Source organism: Scyliorhinus torazame, chromosome 8, assembly GCF_047496885.1.
Source record: "Scyliorhinus torazame isolate Kashiwa2021f chromosome 8, sScyTor2.1, whole genome shotgun sequence".
Lineage (NCBI taxonomy): Eukaryota > Metazoa > Chordata > Chondrichthyes > Carcharhiniformes > Scyliorhinidae > Scyliorhinus > Scyliorhinus torazame.
In genome coordinates, this window is record NC_092714.1 from 64,895,012 (window position 1) to 64,916,210 (window position 21,199).

General features: G+C 47.1%; 1 protein-coding gene across 1 annotated transcript in view; it reads right to left on the reverse strand.

Annotated features, from left to right (window-relative positions):
• Window positions 1-315: 315 nt before the first annotated feature.
• tbx15 (T-box transcription factor 15) overlaps window positions 316-21,199 on the reverse strand; it is a 150,289-nt gene continuing 129,405 nt past the window's right edge. The window contains exons 7-8 of the mRNA XM_072513742.1: window positions 19,636-19,733; window positions 316-2,281 (exon numbers count right to left, since the gene is read on the reverse strand). Of these exons, the coding sequence (XP_072369843.1) occupies window positions 1,503-2,281; window positions 19,636-19,733 (877 nt within the window). The 3' untranslated portion in view covers window positions 316-1,502. The remainder of the gene's footprint in view (window positions 2,282-19,635; window positions 19,734-21,199) is intronic.

A 21,199-nucleotide genomic window follows, 5' to 3' on the forward strand; every position in this document is an offset into this window, starting at 1 on the left:
ATTGAATCAGCCCAATAACAGACGGATCAGAGCTGGCTTTCAGTCTCCAAAAATACAGGTGGCTGCTGTAGCTGTGCATTGCTTCAATCTCTCTTGGTCCTGATTAACAAAAATAATGCTGCGAGACTGCCGCAGATCTTAATGACGTCCGTTATCCACAAATTAGTGAAGCTGTGCTGACAGGCGCCTTCAATTTTTCCTATTTCCAACACAAATGCATTAATCCTTCATTTTTTTCCAAATGCAGCAAGGTCCACTCCATACGCACATTTGTATGGGAATATTTGTTTAAAAGGAACATTTTCACAGGCACGGTTTCATTCCCCACACATTTTTAATTTGATTTACAGATCAGTTTACAGGAGGTTGCTTCTTTACAAGCACAATTATTTGAACCAGAGAAAGTTCCCACTATTAGATTAGCAAATCCAAACACTTAGCACAAAAGAGTCAAAAGTTTCCTTGCATGTGGTTCGCCAAGTTCTGTGATTGTCTTGAGAAATGCTGAGTCTTGTTTTGGTGAAGGTAAGTTGTCCTATACATCCAGAGACTGACAAATTTTGTATGCCTTTCTGCTATTTTATATGGCATGCCCAGTGGGACAGCTTAATACATTATCACCTAAAAGGGTTAGTTAATTACTTTCGTTTTTTGCCGCTTGCACAACATTGTCTCCATCTGGATGAGTGCATAGTTGGTTGAAAGGAGCACTTTAGAAGTAACAAAGTTTTTCTATTTATAACTGCCTTCAGCATTGATTAGAAATGTTTGTGTTTTCTTCACGGTGAATGCAAATAGATACACTGTATTTTCTACACTTTGTTTGAATTAGCTAACACTACAGTTTTTTCAAAATTGCAAAAGAAAAGGGGGGAAAGTGGCAAATGGGGCTTGTTTCTCAGACACTTAAAACAAAGTTCTTCTGCTAAGGGCCTATATGCAAAGAAATGTTGGAATGGGCCATCCTTGAAACACTACAGTATGCATGTGTGCTTTGCAACTGCACGAGACAATTCTGAACACAACAATATGGGACTCAACACAGTAAGGGTTCAAAAATGGGACATAATACTCCCAAGTGTTGAGAAAGGTAAGCAATGGTTCCTCAAAACTAGACAACATACTTTGTCCACATTCATTGCAAATTACATCTGTTGCTGCAAGGCATTTAACCAGTTTCTGGAAGGAACAGAATTTTATAACCTGTGTAAAAGGGAAAACATCATAAGATGCTCGACAATAATAGAGGCCCAATTACATTTTTATCTCTGTGCTCTAATTATAGTTTAGTTGAGGGTTTGTTCATCCCAATATCACTACAATTTCAGAGATTGTTGTGTTATGGGTGCGTTTAGGATAGTTAACTTTGGAAGATTAGTATTAATATGCTTTGGAGACACAATTTTGCTGTTGCTGGTGCTGACGTCAATCCACTGTGGAGTCCCTAGTGCCAAGTGCAGCATGTGTATGGACAACAATATTTCTTTTGGCAAATATTGCTTTTATACCATATGTACTGACATTTGTGAAGAACTCCCTGGGACAGTCCCGTATTGTCTGGTATCACACAAATTTTGAGGCTGCTGGGAAGGAGTGGCGCCAATCACATGCATCCCATCCATTCCCGTGGACAAGAACTGTCTCTCGCTGAAGGCCCCATTGGGAGAAGAGGAGCAGAGTAAAGTGCTTTGGGAGGCATTAAGTTTCTCAGGACCGGCTGCCAGTCTGGGGGAGGCAGAGAAGTTGTAACCATAAAGGTTATATGGGTTGTGTAATGAGAAGGCATTGTAGGAGCTCTGTTGGACATGACTACCACTAAACATGTGAGATGAAGAGGTGTTAGAGGCAGGACTTCCTGTTTGCATGACGTATTGAAATTGGGAAGCGGTAAATGGTGGCAGTTGACTGTTGTAAGCATCCATCTTGTTGTTGCCTTGCAATGAAGAAGGGGTGGGTACGGCAGAGATTAATGAAGAAGTCCTCTGTGGAACAAATGTTTCTGATGGTGGTTGAGAAGCAGCACTGGGACCTTGTAATCGGTTGTACCCACCCTCAGCTAGAGCAGGGTAACTCTGCAGGGTAGCCATGTTGCCTCGGGCACAGGCTGGATATTCAGAGAGGTTGAGATTGCAGAGCTGGCTCTCCCTGCAGCCAACATTAAAAGTGTTGGGGGCCAGATGGAAAGTAGGCGGGGAGCAGGATGGAGACAGTAGATGGGAAGAAGCTGAAGGGGATGGAGTTCCAGGGCTAGATGTTGTTGGAGACGTTCCTGTGCTACCTCCTGAAATCAAAACAGAAACACCAGATAGTGAAACAGTTTCCAGCCTTTTGCATGTTATCCCACAAGTGGGAACGACTTCATAACCCCATAGGAAAGTGTGGCTGATGCAAAAGTTTAATTAACATTTTACTCATAAGTGAAATAAATGTATTTCTTAGTATAGGTAAAATAAGAACATACAACACAAGACAGCAAGAATGAAGGGAGTACATTTGATAAACAATTCTATTTGCATCTCACATGTTATTTGTCATAACATACCACACCTATAAATTTCCAATCTTCTTTGCAATCAGGGTCATGATTCTCAGGCCTAGAATCTATGTGCTCCCACCAGTGGAGAATTGGGACTGGTCTCTGCTGGTGCTGGGAGAAGGGCACAGGATGCGAGTCTCTCTCCTTAACCATGCAAATTTATGCATGGGCGAAGATCTCCCTGCATTCTGTAGGAATCCCACCACGGAGGCCTAAATTTTGAGCGGGCAGCCTGGTCCCGAGGTCCAACAGCAGGCCCCCCCTATGCCACACAATGCAAATTCTGCCCCCCCCCCCCCCCCGCACTGACAAGAAGGAGCGCCTACTCCCACCACAGGAATAACGGTCACCCCCTACAGTACATACGCATGAGGGTGACCCGACCCCTTCCCACCAACCCCACATCAGATGCCTCCATCAGTTACCTCCATCAGTCACCCCCCATCAGAGACCACCATCCCTTACTCTTATTCAAAGCAGTAAGCACGTAGCTCCTTTTAATGTAGTGAGGAGCTGTCAATCATAGCAAGAGTGTTTATAAACATTGTGGTTAGCTTCAAAGCAGGGTACTTGAGAGGCATTCAAGCACGAAGGGGAAGATATATAAACAATCCACCGAGCACCTGTCTCTTGACTGGAAGAACTGTCAATCACTGGCTAGTGAAATATATTACTGTGCGAAATTGAATGGGAGTTTTTCATTTCAAAGGCTGTCAAGAGATTTGAAGCCTTGCAAGTGCACGTGGCTTTTGAGGAAGACTCTGACACTTGTAATAGCTGCTGCTTTAAACACTTTTGTCTGAGACAAGGGGCGAAATTCTCCTACCCGCCCCGCCACATTTCTGCCCCGACCGGCCGGCGGGAGTCTCCGTAACACCGGCCGGTCAATGGGGTTTCCCATTGTGGGGCAGCCCCATGCCGTCGGGAAACCCCCGGGCGCCGGCAAAACGGAGACTCCCGCCGGCGGAGAATGACGCCCAAGATGTTAGGGAAGGGTAAGTGAAAATGCTATGATCTTTTTCTGTACTGTCTGGACTGCTCTTCAGCTTTCAAGCAGGAGTGACTAATGGGGGAGGGGGTCTCTGAGTTGGGGTTTTTGATGGGGGTCTCTGATGGGGAATCCTGACTGCAGCAATGGAGAATCCACCCCCAGATCTGGTTTCAGTTTGCATCCAGAAGTTAATCAACACGCCATTAACTGTGCTTTCTGATATTGTTCCATATATTCATTCAATGGTGGAAAATATACTTTTCTGATTTCTCCACTGAATTTGAAACTTTTATCCTTTCTCTTCTAGTTCAACAATTAGAGCCCAAGCCTAAGAACTGAACTACACCTATGTCATCAATATTGTTATACCTCTCAGCTTTTTAAAAGTTGAATCTCATTTTGTTCTTCTTATACTCCCATTTCCGCTTGAAAACAGGGGCATAACAAGCAGAAAATAAAGAGGCAGAAATTGGACCATTTGTTTCCCATTTTATTGGCATAATAACAATGCAACAAGGCCCAATACAATGACTACCGAAAACAGGCATTCAGTCTCATCTGTTTGGAAATGAGGAGTCTAATGCCTGCGTTAGGTGTTGAAATTGGTCCGCTGAATGAACAGGGTAGAAGCCAACCTTGCTCTGTTCAGGATTCTTCAGTAGCCACCAACAAAAAGTCAACTTTTAGAAACAAAATAATGCAACCATTCTTTTGCAGTCGGGGAGATCGTGCTGTCCGCACACAAAGTAGGTAGTAGACTCCACTATAGTATCCATCATGTTGCTCCCTGACAGGCAGTCCAAAGTATTCAGCAATTAACATTGCATAGAAATCAACTTTCATTTTAGTGTTGGGCCCCTGATTTCTGCACCTCAGTCTCCTTCAGTGGTGTTTAGCTCATTCATTTTCCTTCCTAACCACCTCCACCTGATCCTGCAATAAACATCAGTGTGCTGGCTGCAGTTAGCTGTGTGTCTTCTTGCAGGATGGATCACAACTCACACTGTTGCGAATCATCTTCTGATGTACCATTCCTCAGAGAACTGCAGAACTATATAGTTCTGGCATACACCTTGCTGTTTGCTCCTTCCACCTGCTCTTTCTTCTCCTCTTCCTCCCAGAGTGGGGTTTCTGCATGACCCACATGAAGAAACAACTGCAGTTCTAAAAACCCCTAGTTAACCAGCAACGACAGGGACCTGCGATTCTTTTTGTCAAAAGAACACAAAATGCTGCGAAAAGAACATTGTCCTCGTAAGCCCTGTTTAGCTGTATCTGCGAATAGCTTCAATCCCTTGAAATACCATAAATGTTGGCATGCAAACCTCACAAAATCCAGCCAAAAACAGGGATCGATGTATTTGCCGAGTATAAAAGTGAACCGCTGGTGTGGGTGGCTGCCATCTTTGTCATTGACCACCTGGGGTCTGCTCAATGTGTCTTAAACCTCTTGCATCTTTGCGACTCAGCCCATGTTGCCTGCTTGATCCCTTGTACACCGGGTTATAAGGTGCCGGTAAATAAAACATCCATTTGGGGGGTAAAAACTTGAAGCTGATTACTAATGGCTAATAGTAACAGATAAAATAATAATAATAAACTGCTTATGTCATGTTTGAGCTGAAAAATGGAGTCCTCTTATATACCGGTGAACTTGTACGCTACCGTCTACCATGATCATTCGAAATGGTTGCCTGACAACCTGAATCGCCCGCGATTACTGCAAGGGAGCAGGAAGTGGTGTTAGTCAAACAGTGAAGTTGTTCAATGGAATGGGTGAGTAATTACACCACTTGATGCTGATTTGAATTTATTGGCCAATGGAAAGGAAAGTTGGGCTGGGTTTATATATTGCAGTTAATTTGCTGCTGTTCGCTTTTTGTCACTTCTGTATGGAATCACTGAATGCTTACAGGCATAGGAGGCCATTCAGCCCAATGTGTGTGCACTGGCCCAGCAAATTGTTTTCTTCAGATAATTATCCAATTCCCTTTTGAAATTCTCCTCTCACCTCTGGCTCAGAAGGGTGTGTGTTCAAGTCCTACTCCAGGACTTGACCATGAAAATCAGAAGTTACATTCCAGTGCAGTTCCAAGGGAGTGCAACACTGTTGGAGGTCTTTTGTTTCAGATGGTGAACCAAGATCCATCTACCCTCTCAGGTGGATATAAAAATCCAATGGTGCTTGATGTGTTAGGCAGGTAGGTTTGATGTGGACTGCACTCGATGCAGGGAAGCTAGAAACAGGGGCGAAATTCTCCGGTATCGGCGAGATGTCCGCCGACCGGCACCCAAAACGATGCAAATCAGTCGGGCATCGCGCCGCCCCCAAGGTGCGGAATCCTCCGCACCTTGGGGGGCCGAGCCCCAACCTTAAGGGGCTAGGCCCGCGCCGGACTAATTTCCGCCCGCCTGCTGGCGGAAAAGGCCTTTGGTGCCCCGCCAGCTGGCCCGGAAATGACATCTCCGGGCGGCGCATGCGCGGGAGCGTTAGCGGCCGCTCACGGCATTCCCGCGCATGCGCAGTGGAGGGAGTCTCTTCCGCTTCCGCCATGGTGGAGACCGTGGCGAAGGCGGAAGGAAAAGAGTGCCCCCACGGCACAGGCCCGCCCGCGGATTGGTGGGCCCCGATCGTGGGCCAGGCCACCGTGGGGGCACACCCCGGGGCCAGATCGGCCCGCGCCCCCCCTCAGGCCCCCCGGAGCCCGCCCGCGCCGCCTTGTCCCGCCGGTAAGGTAGGTGGTTTAATCTACGCTGGCGGGACAGGAATTCTAGCAGTGGGACTTTGGCCCATCCGGGCCGGAGAATCGCGGGGGGGGGGGGGCCCGCCAACTGGCGCGATTCCTGCCTCCGCCGAATATCCGGTGCTGGAGAATTCGGCAACCGGCGGGGGCGGGATTCACGCCAGCCCCCGGCGATTCTCCGACCCGGCGGGGAGTCGGAGAATCTCGCCCCAGACGTCTAACACTGGAGAAAATCCAACACTGTTTTATTCAGCTATAGAGCTGATATACATATTCAGCTGTGGGTCGACACTATACTGAACTGACTGGAGATCTTTTAGTAGCCTGACCAAACTTACTATGGTGTTTGCACTTGCTTGCTCGTGGACTCTGACTGTCTCAGTGGCTGGGTCCCGAGAGAACGGGAAACCTAGTGTCCTCTGGCTTTATAGTGGTAGTGTCCTGGCTGGTGATTGGCTGCACTGTGTTGTGTGCTTACTGGTCATCCTGTGTGTCAATCACTGCCTGTCTGCATCTCATTATATACATGAGTGGATATTATGACAGTGCTATTTTGAACAACAACGGAGTTATGCTCAGTGAGCTGACCAATATCTATCCCTCAATCAACATCGCAAAACAGGTAATTATCACTTTCCCGCATGCTGGGGACATATTTTGTTGCTGTGATTCCTCCATTACAATGCTGACAAGACTTTAAAAGTACTCCTTGGGCTTTAAAGCACTTTGGAGTGCCTGTGGTTGTGAGAATCACTATAAAAATGTAAGCCTTTCTTTCTTTTCTTTTGTAATATAGTGCCAGTGATAGCTTTTGAATGCAGCTTTGTGCTATGGACCTGAACCAAGGAGACCAGGATTGAGAAAAGACAGAGTACTCTTGGCCAGACCAAATATTATGGATTGTTACTAAATTACAGCATCATCTAACAGAATAGAGTAACTATGTAAGATGAATCAAAATATGAAAATAAATCAATCTGCCAAACTTGGATCGACTCCAATCCATGGTTGAAAAGAAAACTGCATTTTATTCAACTTCTGGCACTTGTACAACATTTTCCCACTGATTTTGTTTCTGTCTTTTCTATGACATCATAAAAGACTGTCTTAAGCAACGAGGATTTATTACACATCGAGAATGTGTCTCCAATTGAAGACAATGGGAGAGTGTGAGAGAAGTAAAACCATGCATTGCTCTGGGCAGTATGAAATTGGCATCCACAGGAATACTCAATTGGTTTTAAATGAGAGGAAAAGACAAGTCTTATCCATTGCCAATTAGGCGAAGGGACAAAATAGTCCATTATTATTATTAGAATGCGGTTTGCTTATTCCTTTACTTTAATACAATGATTTCATGTTGAATCAATTCAAAAATATATATATAATTGGCCTTAACATTACAATTAAGAATTTGGAAAGGCGGCACATGGCACAGTGGTTAGCACTGGGACTACGGTGCTGAGGACCCGGGTTTGAATCCTGACCCTGGGTCACTGTCCGTGTAGAGTTTGCACATTCTCCCCGTGTCTGCATGGGTTTCACCTCCACAACCCAAAGATGTGCAGGTTAGGTGGATTGGCCACGCTACATTGCCCCTTAATTGAAAAAATAATAATTAGGTAGCAATTTATTTTTTTAAAGAATTTGGAAATATCACAGAAAGACATTTTGCTTCTTTCATTTCTACACTGAATTTCAAATACAATATGCAACAATAATCTATCTGCAAATAAATGCCAGCAAGATGATATTAGCAGTGCACCACAGCATCTAATGGTGAGTTGGAAGTTCTTCCAACGAATTGGTTCGTACAAAGCTCAAAATGAGTAGTATTATCTGGGAGATGCAGCTTCCCCGGGAAAGGGGAAACAGGTGAATAGTGCAGATCCCGAAGTAGACTTGCCTCACCTCTCAGCTGGTGAATTGTGTGTGGGTCAGAGAGGACAAATAGTTTCAAAGTTAAAAAGAGAAATAAAATTCACTTTAGTATGTTAACAATAGAATGTACCTTAGTATAATCACGAATACAACCATGGCAGCCTAGCCTAGCATATACATACTTCTTTTTCAGGTGGACAGGATGCTGAGTTATTCAGTCTGCTTTTCAGATTTGCTGGCCACAATAAGTTTGAGCATTTAATTCTCACACTTGCGGCACAGCATCTTTCCAAAATGTTGGCAATGGACCTCAAAGCAAGGGAAAAATAGAATAAAAACAGAAAATGCTGGAAAAAAACCAGCAGGTCTGGCAGCATTTGTGGAGACAGGAACAAAGCTAATGTTTTGAGTCAAATACGACTCTTTCGGAAATGAAAAGAGGTGGAATTATGATGGGTTTTATACTGTTGAAAGACGAGACAGGGAGGTAGAACAAAATAGAAAGTCTGGAATAGGTTAAAGAGCAGGAGAGATTTAATAACCACGATGTCCTGGAATAAAACGGAATGGTAATGGTTGTAGTAAACAAACAAATAATTGGCCCAGAGTACGTGCTAAGGGCAGAATACTGGATTGCTCTGTCTGAAAGTCAAAAACATGAAAACAAGATGTAGACTAGCTCTTTAGGCAAAATCAAAATCAAAATGGAGGACAGAGTTCATGGGCTGAAGTTGTTGAATTCAATGTTGAGCCCAGTAGTTTGTCGGAAGATGAGGTGTTGTTCCTCTAGCTGGCATTGAGCTTCACTGGAACACTGCAGCGCAGGTCGAGGACAGAAATATGAGCAAGAGAGCAAGATGGTGGATTAAAATAGCAAGCGAACAAAAGGTCAGGGTCATTCTTGCAGACTGAGCGAAGGTATTCCACAAGGTGGTCATCCAGTCTACGTTTGATCTCCTCAGTGTAGAGGAGACCTCATTGTGAGCAGCAAACACAGTATACTAACTTGTAAAAGGACATGTAATTTGCTGCTTCGCCTTCCCATGCATTTGCAGGAGATGCAATAAGTGTCCTTTTGCCTCCCCTCTCCTGTCTGTACAAAGCCCCAGTCCCTCCTTCCAGATGAAGCTGCAATTCCATTTGTACTTTTTCGAAGCTCAGAGTGAGAGAGGCACCTTCTAATTAAACACACGTACAGCCTGAAATGATTTGTTAAGTGATGGAGATTAATAAAACTGAGTGCTGTTTATTACCACTTTGTACACTTGGAAGATTCTATTTTGGTCCAATTTGTCACACACCATTTATTGCAACTGGCAGATGTGTTTCCCAGTCCATTGGTTTTAATGCTTATTTGCCAAGTTTCTAATTTTGGAATTCAAGGCCTAGGGCAATCTAATATTTGAAATGTTCAGCGTCTATGTAATCTTGCGTAGAGTCAGAAACCAGGGACATTACCACTTCACCACCACCTTGCACAGATGAGGATTATGCATTTGTCTTTACTGAATTTACATTGAAGGAAGTGTTAAAAAGAAAGAAGAAAAGTACAGCAAAGAACAGGCCCTTCAGCCCTCCAAACCTGCGCCGACCATGCTGTCCATCTAACCTAAAGCTTTCTATACTTCCGGGGTCCGTATCACTATTCCCATCCTATTCAAGACGCCCCTTAAACGTGACTATCGTACCTGCTTCCACCACCTCCTCTGGCAGCTTGTAGATGAGATGCCAGATGGGCCACAAATTGATAAACGGGATATATTAGAAAATCTGACTGTATTGAAAGTGAAGAGTCACCGGGTGGGATGCATCCCAGGGTCTGAGTGAATTATGGGTGAAAATTGCAACGCCATTGACCATAATCTTCCAATCCTCTTTAGATACAGGGGTGGTGCCAGAGGACTGGAGAATTGCAAATGTTACATCCTTATTCAAAAAAGCACAGAAGGATAAACCCAACAATTACAGGCCAGTCAGTTTGACTTCAGTGGTGAGAAAGCTTTTAGAAACAAATATTCTGGAGAGAAATTAAGGGCACGATTTACCTGCCTTGTCGCCCCGACTTGTTGTCGCGATGAGGCCGTTGAATCTCGCCTCTCGCAAGACGTGCGGCGCTTGAGACATCTCATGAGATTCAACCGAACCTCGCACGACATCCCGTTCCAGATCAGCATATTTAAATGAGCTAATGGGATTCTCCCGGCTCCCAGGAACTAACGGCGTCCCCAGCGAGGTCTCGACTGAATGCTATTTAGTACTAACAGCGCCTGGGGGTTTCCCCAGGCCATTTTAAACCCCTGGATGGTTGGGAACAGGAACAGTGGCACCTTAGTATTCCACTTTGCACTGGTCACCTTGGTGCTGCCAACCAGACACCTTGGCACCTTGGCACTGCCATCCTGACACTGGCAGGCTGTCTGGGTGGCATTGCCAGGCCAGAAGGGTAGCAGTGCCAGGGTGCCTGGGTGCCAGGTTGGCACTGCCAAGGGTCGGAGCCTGAGGGGAGCCATTCTCATGAAAGGGGAGAGATGGAGGGTGGGGGAGTGAAGGGTGGATATGAAGGGACCTCATAAAGCCTGGGAGGTGAGGTGTGTGGGTCCTGAAAGGGGAGGGTACCAAGAGGGCGTGAGGAGGCCTGTAAAAGGGGGGCCCTAAGCAATCCTATAGCAAGATGTCCTTACTTGGGAGAGGGGATAATGCCTATGTGAGCAGGGGGTGACACTGCTCAAGGGTGGATGGTGTGGGAGACTCTCAAGCTCACTTATGGATTGATACAGCCTTTCAAAATGGTGGCCTGACCGCTGAGGAACCAGTCTCGCTGGTGAGTTCAGCTCCCCAGTGATGAAAGAATTTCTAAGTGTGTGCCAGACCCCGGAGAAACTCGCCAAAGCCGAAGAAAATGTCTTAAGGGTGCAATCTAATGGCCGAACCCGACTTGGGATGTGACACGGCCAGTAAATCTGATCTGATGAGATTTACCCGGCTTGTCATGCCTCGCGAGATCTAACGGGATCTCGTGAGATGTCGCGATCTGGATCCCAACCACAATGAATGGGACCCAGATTTGAATGTTCAAGTATGCAGTCAGGGTCAATTTAATATGCTCTCAGTGGAGTTATCCAAGCCGTGGGATCTATCCCCTACACCTCGGAGACCCTGAACACGTGCTGTTTAGCACTGGTCTCCACCAACGTGGACCAGACGGAACAGCACTGGGAGGTTCTTCCAGGCATTCCGAGGTCCCTGGGTGGTTGGCCTCTGGGCAGAGTGCTACCCTGGCACTGCTGATGCCAGTAGACATGTTAACTAGGGTGCCAAAATGCCCGGCTAGCATTTTGCCTGTGCCGGGGATTGGGCCTGGGCATGCCCTGACCTCATGGGAAATGGGGGCTCAATGACCCTCTCAATTGGGGCATTGGGGGTGGTCTGGAGGCCGCTGTGGGAGGGGGGGGTCTAGAGACCCGAGAGGCCTATTAAAAATGGTGCCCCAATCTATTCCTGCACTGGCGAGCAGAGCTCATTAGCGCAGGAAATGGGACTAAGTGCGGCCTCAGCGGCGTTCCTTACTGAGGCCCTGAAATGAAACAGAGTCCCGTTTAATAGCGGAATCATTCTCAGCGCTGCCAGCGGTGGAAAACACCTGGCTAAAAGAGCTCGACACAGGACTGTTTCATTTCTATTAAATTGTGCCCTAAGTGTGGATGAATACCAGTGTGGATCTTACCCAAAAAGCCAGCGGGAAACACCCCGCCAAACTCGCCCAAAATTTAGAAAAATGTTAGTTAAATCGCGCTCAATCAGTCACTTCGACAATTGAGAATTAATTAAGGGAAACCAGCACATATTTGTTGAAGGCAAATCATGTTGAACTACTTGATTAAATGTTTTGATGAGAAAACAGAGAGTGTTGGTGAGTGTTGGTAAATTTAAAATTTACAGATCACACAATAGTCAAAAGTGTGGTGAACAGCAAAGAGGATTGTGATACACTTCAAGAAGTCATAGATAGGTTTGTGGAATGGGCAGGCAAGTGGCAGATGAAATTGAATGCAAAGATGTGTAAAGTGATCCATTTTGGTCGAAGGAACAAAAGGGGCAATATTTTCTTCTTTATTCAATAATTGGATGTAGGCCTAACTGGCAAGGCCAGCATTTGTTGCACATCCCTAATTTCCCTTGAACTGACTGGCTTGCTGAGCCATTTCAGAAGGCAGTGAAGAGCTAATCATGTTATTGTGGGTCTAGAGTCACATATAGGTCTGACCAGGTAAGGATGGTAGAATTCCTAGCCTAATGGACATTGGCGAACCAGGTGACTTTTTACAACAATTGATGATAGCTTCATGGTATGGCTTCAGACATTACTGAGACTGGCTTTATATTCCACATTTATTAGTAGACTAAATTCCACCATAGCATAGTGGTTAGCACTGCTGCCTCACAGCTCAAGGGACCTGGGTTCAATTCCCATCTTGGGTCACTGTCTGTGCGGAGTCTGCACGTTCGCCCCGTGTCTGCATTGGTTTCCTCCCGGTGCTCCGGTTTTCTCCCACAAGTCCTGAAAGACGTGGTTGTTTGATGAATTGGACATTCTGAATTCTCCCTCAGTGTACCCGAACAGGCGCTGGAGTGTGGCGACTGGGGGATTTTCGCAGTAACTTCATTGCAGTGTTTATGTAAGCCTACTTGTGACACTGATAAAGATTATTATTATTTGAAGTCATGGCCAATGACATTACCCCTATGCTACCACCTTCCCAATATTAAACAAAAGATACAATCCTAAGGGAGGCAGTAACAGAGAACTCTGGGGATACATGAGCACAAAGCATTGAAGGTAGCAAGGTAGATAAAAGAAGTGGTTAGAAAAGGCACAAGAGATTCTGGGCTTAATAAATGAAGGCATAAAATACAAAAACAAGGAAGTTATGTTGAACCTTAATAAAATATTGGTTTGATCCCAACTGAGTATTGTATCCAATTCAGGGTGCCACACTTTAGGAAAGATACCAATCCATTGAGAGAGTTAAACAAATGGCTCCTGGCCTGAGAAACTATGTGGATAGATTGAAGAAGCTGGGGCCGTTCTGCTTGGAGAAGAAAAGATTAAGAAGAAATTTGATAGAGGTGTTCAAAATCATGAGGTGTCTTTACATGTAGACAGAGAGAAATTGTTGCACTGCCGGAAGAATTGAGGACCAGAGGACACCAATTTAAAGTGATTGGCAAAAGAAACAATGGTAACATGAGGAAAAATAATTTTGCCCACTGAGTGGTTAGGATCTGGAATGCACTGCCTGAAAACCTGGCGGAGGCAGATTCAATTAATGCTTTCAGGATAAGCACCTGAAGAGAGAACTAAATTTGCAGACTACGGGAAAAAGGCGTGGGAGTGGGACTAGCTAAATTGCTCTTGCAATCTGCTGCCAGAGACATGAGAGGTAAAGTGGCCTCCTTCTGTGCTGCAAGAATTCTATGATTCCGTGTTTCAGTTGAGATACCAGTGAAAAATGTTGTGTGGCAATAGTATTTCTCTGGAGAAAGAATTGGAGACACAACCCGACAAAGCTTCTTATCAAAGTCACAATTGTCATCCGATGTGACTGTGGCAAAGATAAAGCATCCCTTCACATTTTGTGTCACCTATCTGCTGCTTTTGACCACACCACCCGCCTCCAAAGCCTCTTCTCCATTGTCCAGCAGGGTGGAATTGTCCTTGCTTGGTTCCATTCCTTCTTATTCCTTTCTCTGCTCACACCACTATTTCTGTTGACTTTCAGGAATCCATCCTTGGGCCTCCTCCTAGTTCACATTTACGTTCTGCCCCTCAGTGACATCATCCGCTAATGGGATCCTGCAGGCCCGCCAAAGTCTACCCTCTCCTGGAAACCCCATCCCTCTTCCTGGAAATTGCCTGAGACTGAACCAGACAGCCCATGGTATGAGCTTCCAACAACATGTTAATAGCGCAGTTAAGTCCACACATTTCCACCTTTCTAACATCTGACTCCACCCCTTTCTCAGCTTCATTTTCTGCTGAAATCCTCATCTGTAACTTTACCTCTAGCCTTGAGTGTTCTAATACACTCATGGCTGGCTTCACCGTAAACCTGAGGTCATCAAAAATTCTCCTGCCCCTGTCCCAACTCATACCAATTTTTTAAAAATTCCTTTATCAGAGTTACAGCCAAAGCACAGAGTGGACAGGGGTAAAACCCTAATCCTAATAGACAACAATCTATCCCTCAATGCCAGCTAAGCTAAAGAGCTGGTCATTGACTTCAGGAAGCAAAGTACTGTACACACCCCTGTCAGCATCAACGGGGCCGAGGTGGAGATGGTTAGCAGTTTCAAATTCCTAGGCGTACACATCTCCAAAAATCTGTCCTGGTCCACCCATGTCGACGCTACCACCAAGAAAGCACAACAGAGCCTATTCTTCCTCAGGAAATTCGGCATGTCCACATTAACTCTTACCAACTTTTACAGATGCACTATAGAAAGCATCCTATCAGGCTGCATCACCGCCTGGGATGGCAACTGCTCGGCCCAAGACCAAAGAAACTACAGAGATTCGTGAACACTGCCCAGTCCATCACCCGGACCCGTCTCCCATCCACTGACTCTATCTACACCTTCCGCTGCTTCGGAAAAGTGGGCAACATAATCAAAGACCCCTCCCACCCGGCTACCTCACTCTTCCAACTTCTTCCATCGGGCAGGAGTTACAAAAGTCTGAGAACACGCACGAACAGACTTAAAAAAAGCTTCTTCCCCGCTGATATGCCATCAATGAACACACGACGAGTGGTGAACGTAACTAAGGCTGTAATGAACGAAACAGAAAACCTCCTGGCCTCGGATCCCGAACTGAGGCAGCGGCGGAGACTAGCCACCTTTATACCTAGCCCGGGGGGAGGCGGAGCCAGCAGGCAGTAGTTTACCACATTACATATAATACAGTGGCAGTTTGCCACAATAAACAGATTATATACTATAGTGGTTCGGATCCAGCAGGGACAGGCCCAGGCATGTAAAAGTACAACAGTACAATACAATACAGTGGTTTACCACATTCACCCCCTGTTAAAAAGAGAGTCCAGCGGGGATGAAGTGGACTTAAAGATCAAGTCTGTCGGGGCATTGACCTTCCACCATGATCGCCTCAGTCCCGGCTGTGGTGTGGGCACCGGTGTTGAGACCTGCACGTCCGGGAGCGTGTCGTCCTTTTCTTCACCCAGTAGTTGAGTCGGTGGAGAGGGGTGCGGTTTGTGGGCGGGGGTGGTGGTGATGTCTGCCGGTGGGCCTGCTGGTGCCAGACCTTGAAGTAGCTGGGTAGTGGTGGAGGGAGACGGTGGAGGATCGGGGGTGGTGGTGATGGTCGTTGGGGAAAAAAACGGGTGACCCCCGGGTGACAGAGGTCTACTTGTGCACTGGCACATGTAGCACGGGATAGGGCACCTGGGGGCTCATTGACCTTCCCAGGTCGATACAAGATACCGCAGTTGTAGGTGGAGAGCTCGATCCTCCACCTCAGAATCTTGTCGTTCTTGATCTTGCCCCGCTGTATATTGTTAAACATGAAGGCAACCGACCGTTGGTCAGTGAGGAGAGTGAATCGCCTGCCGGCCAGGTAATGCCTCCAATGTCGCACAGCTTCTACAATGGTTTGGGCTTCCTTTTCGACGGAGGAGTGTCGAATTTCGGAGGCATGGAGGGTATGGGAGAAGAAAGCCACGGGCCTGCCCACCTGGTTGAGGGTAGCGGCCAGAGCAAAGTCCGGCGCATCGCTCTCCACCTGGAACGGAATGGACTTGTCCACAGCATGTATCGCGGCTTTGGCAATATCCGCCTTGATGTGGTTGAAGGCCAGGCGGGCCTCAGCTGTCAGGGGAAAAACGGTGGATTTAATAAGTGGGCGGGCCTTGTCCGCATATTTGGGGATCCACTGGGCATAGTAGGAGAAGAACCCCAGGCATCTCTTCAGGGCCTAGGGGCAGTGGGGGAGGGGGCGTTCCAGGAGGGGGTGCATGCAGTTGGGGTCGGGCCCTAGGACTCCGTTTTCCACAACGTAGCCAAGGATGGCTTGGCGGGTTGTGCGGAAAACACATTTTTCCTTATTATAGGCGAGGTTCAGGAGTTTAGCGGTGTAGCGGAAGTGCCGGAGGTTTTCGTCATGGTCCTGCTGGTCATGGCCGCAGATGGTGACATTGTCTAAGTACGGGAATGTGGCCCACAGCCCATACTGGTCAACCATTCGGTCCATTTCTCGTTGGAAGACCGAGACCCCATTGGTGATGCCGAAGGGAACCCTGAAGAAGTGGTAGAGGCGGCCATCTGCCTCGAAGGCTGTGTATTGGGGGTCCTCCGGACAGATAGGGAGCTGCTGGTATGCGGACTTCAAGTCAACTGTGGAGAAGACGCGATACCGCGCAATCTGATTGACCATGTCAGATATGCGGGGGAGGGGTTACGCATCGAGCTGCGTGTACCGGTTGATGGTCTGACTGTAGTCGATGATCATCCGGTGCTTCTCCCCAGTCTTGACGACCACCACTTGGGCTCTCCAGGGGCTGGTACTAGCCTCAATGATCCCCTCTCGTAGGAGTCACTGGACGTCCGACCTGATAAAGGCCCTGTCCCGGGCACTGTATCGTCTGCTCCTAGTAGCGATGGGCTTACAGTCCGGGGTGAGGTTAGCGAAGAGCGAGGGTGGACGAAATTAAGGGCGAGGCTACAGACGGTGAGGGGGGGCAGGGGTCCACCGAACTTTAAAGTCAGGCTTTGGAGGTGGCACTGGAAGTCGAGCCCCAGTAATAGGGCGGCGCAGAGATGGGGAAGGACGTAGAGTTTAAAGTTAGTGTACTCTGCGCCTTGTACGGATGTGATCCGGAGGCCAGGGAGATTTTCTGGGTCGCGGGTAAAATTGGGAGGGAGCAACGCCTTACCGTATCTGGGCGTATGAAGCTGTCTGTGCTCCCGGAGTCGAAAAGGCAGGCCGTCTCGTGCCCGTTGATCCGGACGGTCATCGTAGATTTTGTGAGGTGGTGAGGCCGAGACTGGTCGAGTGTGATGAAGGCGAGCTTCGGAAGGTGATGGGTTGGCCAGTCGGAGGTAGCGGCGGCCAGCGTATGAACGGGTGAGCAGGGCACCCGGGAAGCTGCGGAGTGGTCCCAAGATGGCGGCCCCCATGGGTCGCACGTTGTGGGTAGCATCGGGGATGGCGTCAAAGATGGCGGCAACCATGGGTCTCGCGTGGCGGGTGGAGTGCAAGATGGCGTCAAAGATGGCGGCCCCCATGGGTCGCACGTGGCGGGCGAAATCGAAGATGGCGGCAAAGATGGCGGCACCCGCGGGTCGCACATGGCAGGTGGCACGGCAGCTGGGGGCGGCCCCGACAGGCAGCAGGCAACGCTGCTGGGCCTAGGAGTTTTCGGGAGAAATCGGGCCTGGCAGGCTTTCACAAAGTGGCTGTTCCTCTCACACCCGTTGCAAGTCACTTTCCGTGCAGGGCAGCGTTGTCTGGGATGCTTTCCCTGGCTGCAAAAGTAGCACTTCGGGTTTCCAGCGTTGGCGGGCTGCTGTGCGGCACAGGCTTGCGCCGCACTCGAGTTGGGTGATGGCGGCACCCACGAGGTCCACGAGGGTGCCGCGCGGTCGGAGGTGTAGGCCTCCATGTTCTAGAAGGCCACCTCAAGTGAGTTTGAGAGCTGCACTGTCTCTGGGAGGCCGAGTGTACCCCCTTCTAGCAATCGCTGGCGGATGTAGTTTGATTTCATGCCTGCGACATAAGCGTCCCTGACCAACAGCTCTGCGTGTTGGGTAGCCGATACCGCCTGCCAGTCACAGTCCTGGCAGAGTACCCGCAAGGCATGCAGGTATTCTGTTAGTGATTCCCCAGGGCGTTGTCATCTCGTGGCAGGAAGGTGCCTAGCATACACTTTGTTTACAGACTTTACATAGCGTCCCTTTAGCAGCATTATTGCCTCCATATACGAGGGGGCGTCCCTGTTGAGAAGAAAGACTTGCGGGTTCACCTGTGCATAGTGGATCTGCTTCTTTTGGAGGTCGGTGAAGTCTTCGGTGAAAGATCCAAGGTAAGCTTCGAAGCAGCTTAGCCAGTGCTTGAATGTTGCAGTGGTGACGGCTGCCTGTGGGTCCAGCTCCAGGCGATCAGGCTTGAGTGATGAATTCATCTTAGATGTTTACTTTATTAAATTGATATACCATCAATAAACACACGACGAGTGGTGAACGTAACTGAGGCTTTAATAAACTAAACAGAAAGCCTCCTGGCCTCGGATCCCGAACTGAGGCAGCGGCGGAGACTAGCCACCTTTATACCGAGCCCGGGGGGAGGCGGAGCCAGCAGGCAGTAGTTTATCACATTATATATAATACAGTAGCAGTTTACCACAATACACAGATTATATATTACAGTGGTTCGGACTCAGCAGGGACAAGCCCAGGCATGGAACAGTACAACAGTACAATACGATACAGTGGTTTACCACGCCCCCTGTTACCAGACTCCTAAACGACACTCTAATGGACTGACCTGATTAACACTACACCCCTGTATGCTTCACCCTTTGCCAGTGTTATGTAGTTACATTGTGTACCTTATGCTGCCCTATTATGTATTTTCTTTTATTTCCTTTTTTCATGCGCTTAATGATCTGTTGAGCGGCTCACAGAAAAATACTTTTCACTGTACCTTGGTACACTTGACAATAAACAAATCCAATCCAATCCAATCCACCTCCTTGCCTGCTCCAAAAACCAATTCAAATTGAATCCAATTTATGGTCTCCACAAGAGAGACATACCAGATCCAGGCATGGCCTCCTTCTGCACTGTAAATTCTATGTAAATTACACCTGACCTCATGTTCATCTTAGCCAAAAGGCCGAGAAGCGATACAACTCATACCTAATACCGTTCACCCTTCATCCTGGTGCTCACTGACCTATGTTGGTTCCCAGTTAAATAACGTCTTGATTTTAAAATTCTAATCCTTGTTTTCAAATCCCTCCAGGGTCTCATCCCTCCCTATCTCTGTAACTTCCGACAACCCTCCATGAAACATTCTTCCCTCAAATTCTGGGCCCTTAAGCATCCCAAATCTTGCTCCACCATTGACGGCCATTCTTTCAGCTGCCAAGACCCTAAGCTCTGGAATGCCCTCTCTGGGCTTCTGCACCACTTCCTCTTTTTCCTCATTTAAGAAAATCCTTAAAACTCACCGCTTTAACCAAGCTTTAGATCATCTGTCCTAATATCATCTTCTGTGGCTCAGTGGCACATTTTGTTTAATGATGCTTCTATGAAGCACCTTGGATTGTGTTATTACATTAACAGTGCTATATAACTTCAGCTTGTTGTTGTTAAGAGCTAACGAAAGAGTGACTGTGACAATGTCATGAGGAATTCTGTAGCTTGTACAGGGGGGTGGGGGGAACTAAAAATACAGGAAAAATTACCTTGTTGTTTTTGCATGTTGGTAAAATCCTCAAACGTGAGGGTCCGAACAGGAGGTCTCCAGAAGGCATATGTCTCCATGATGGCTTCTAAACCAGTTCTGCTCAAAAGAAAGCAAAGAGGAAATATCACTGTGTATAACTTCAACACACATCAATCTCCCCATTTTCCTGTTTCCAGCTGGTGCATTTTTTTTCTCACACTGCTCCAGTCAGATTTATGTTCCAACATTTTCCACAAAATCTATTCTTAACTGTTGCTAACTTTTGGTTGGCTCTTAAATGTCACCCGTTGTATCTTTACTTAATTTGCTCTGTTTCTATAACCTTTGCTCTAGAGTCGCCAGGTATCTTTATGATACCGCCACGAGGTTCAAGTACTGATCAATAACTCAACACACCAATTAGTAAGATTCAAATCAAAACACATTTATTACACACAGTAAATCACTACTCATGCATAAACTCTACTTTCTAGACTATTCTCTATCACTAACAGGCCTATACTTAGCTTTGGACTGGCCCACCAGGTCAGGGGAACAAATGGCCTTTCGTTCGATCTGAGTCTGCAGGATTCAAAAGCTGGTATGGACTGGTAACTAGGAGCGCCTATCTCGTAGCGAGCATTGACTGGAGACTGACTTGGTTGATGCAGCAGCTTAGACAGTTCACTCTCAAGGGTTGATTCGAGTTGCTGAGTGACCCTGTCAAGAAGACCGATTTGAACTTTGGGGCTTTACTTTTTCGTCCCCAGGGGTTTCCCGCCCTTCGGGGCGGACCCCGTACCTGATTCCAAATGATTGGACTGCGTTCCGATCACTTGGATCGATTTCTCCAATACTGGAGTTGTTCCCTGATCGCTGGGCGGTCCCTAAATGTCCGTTGGCCTTCCTTTGTCTTGGCTCCTGCTGGCGCCGAGGAGTCTGGCTTGGCCTTATTCACCTGAAGTGTATCAATTGTTCCTGGGAATCGCTCATTACAATGCAGATGGCTGCTGGTTTCAGTGCTGTCTGGTTTTTGCAAGTTCAAATACACAGGATTTCTGCACTTGCTCGTTTTTGCCTGTGTTGGCTGAATTTCCCTTTAGTCTTTGCGGTTCTCCATTTTAAGTCGGGAAGTGGCCAACCCAGGTGGTTACACTCCCTCCTTGTGATCCCTAACGCGAAGCGTGAAGGATCACATAACTGCGTTGTCTTCATTCCCTGACCCAGCGAGCACTCTTCCATGGCCTCTCCACTGACCATAACTATGCAGTAAAAATTTTAACTGACAATTTCTAAGTGGCGCTATGTCAGACAGGGACATGCATTACAACACAAAAAAAAAACGGTACCGCTAACTGTCCTGAATAACCTACACTCACTAAAACATTCAGTCATATTAACTTCCTAACAATACAAAAATAAAAGCAGCATTCACATTTTTCCTGGCTTGGCAGTCAAGCACAGGGGTGTACAATATTTCCATTTCTTTATTTACAAAAGATGCAACACAAATGGTCTTTATTGTAGATCAAGGGGTTCGGGGGCCTGGTGGAAACCGAAAATAGGGGATTTCATTCTGTATA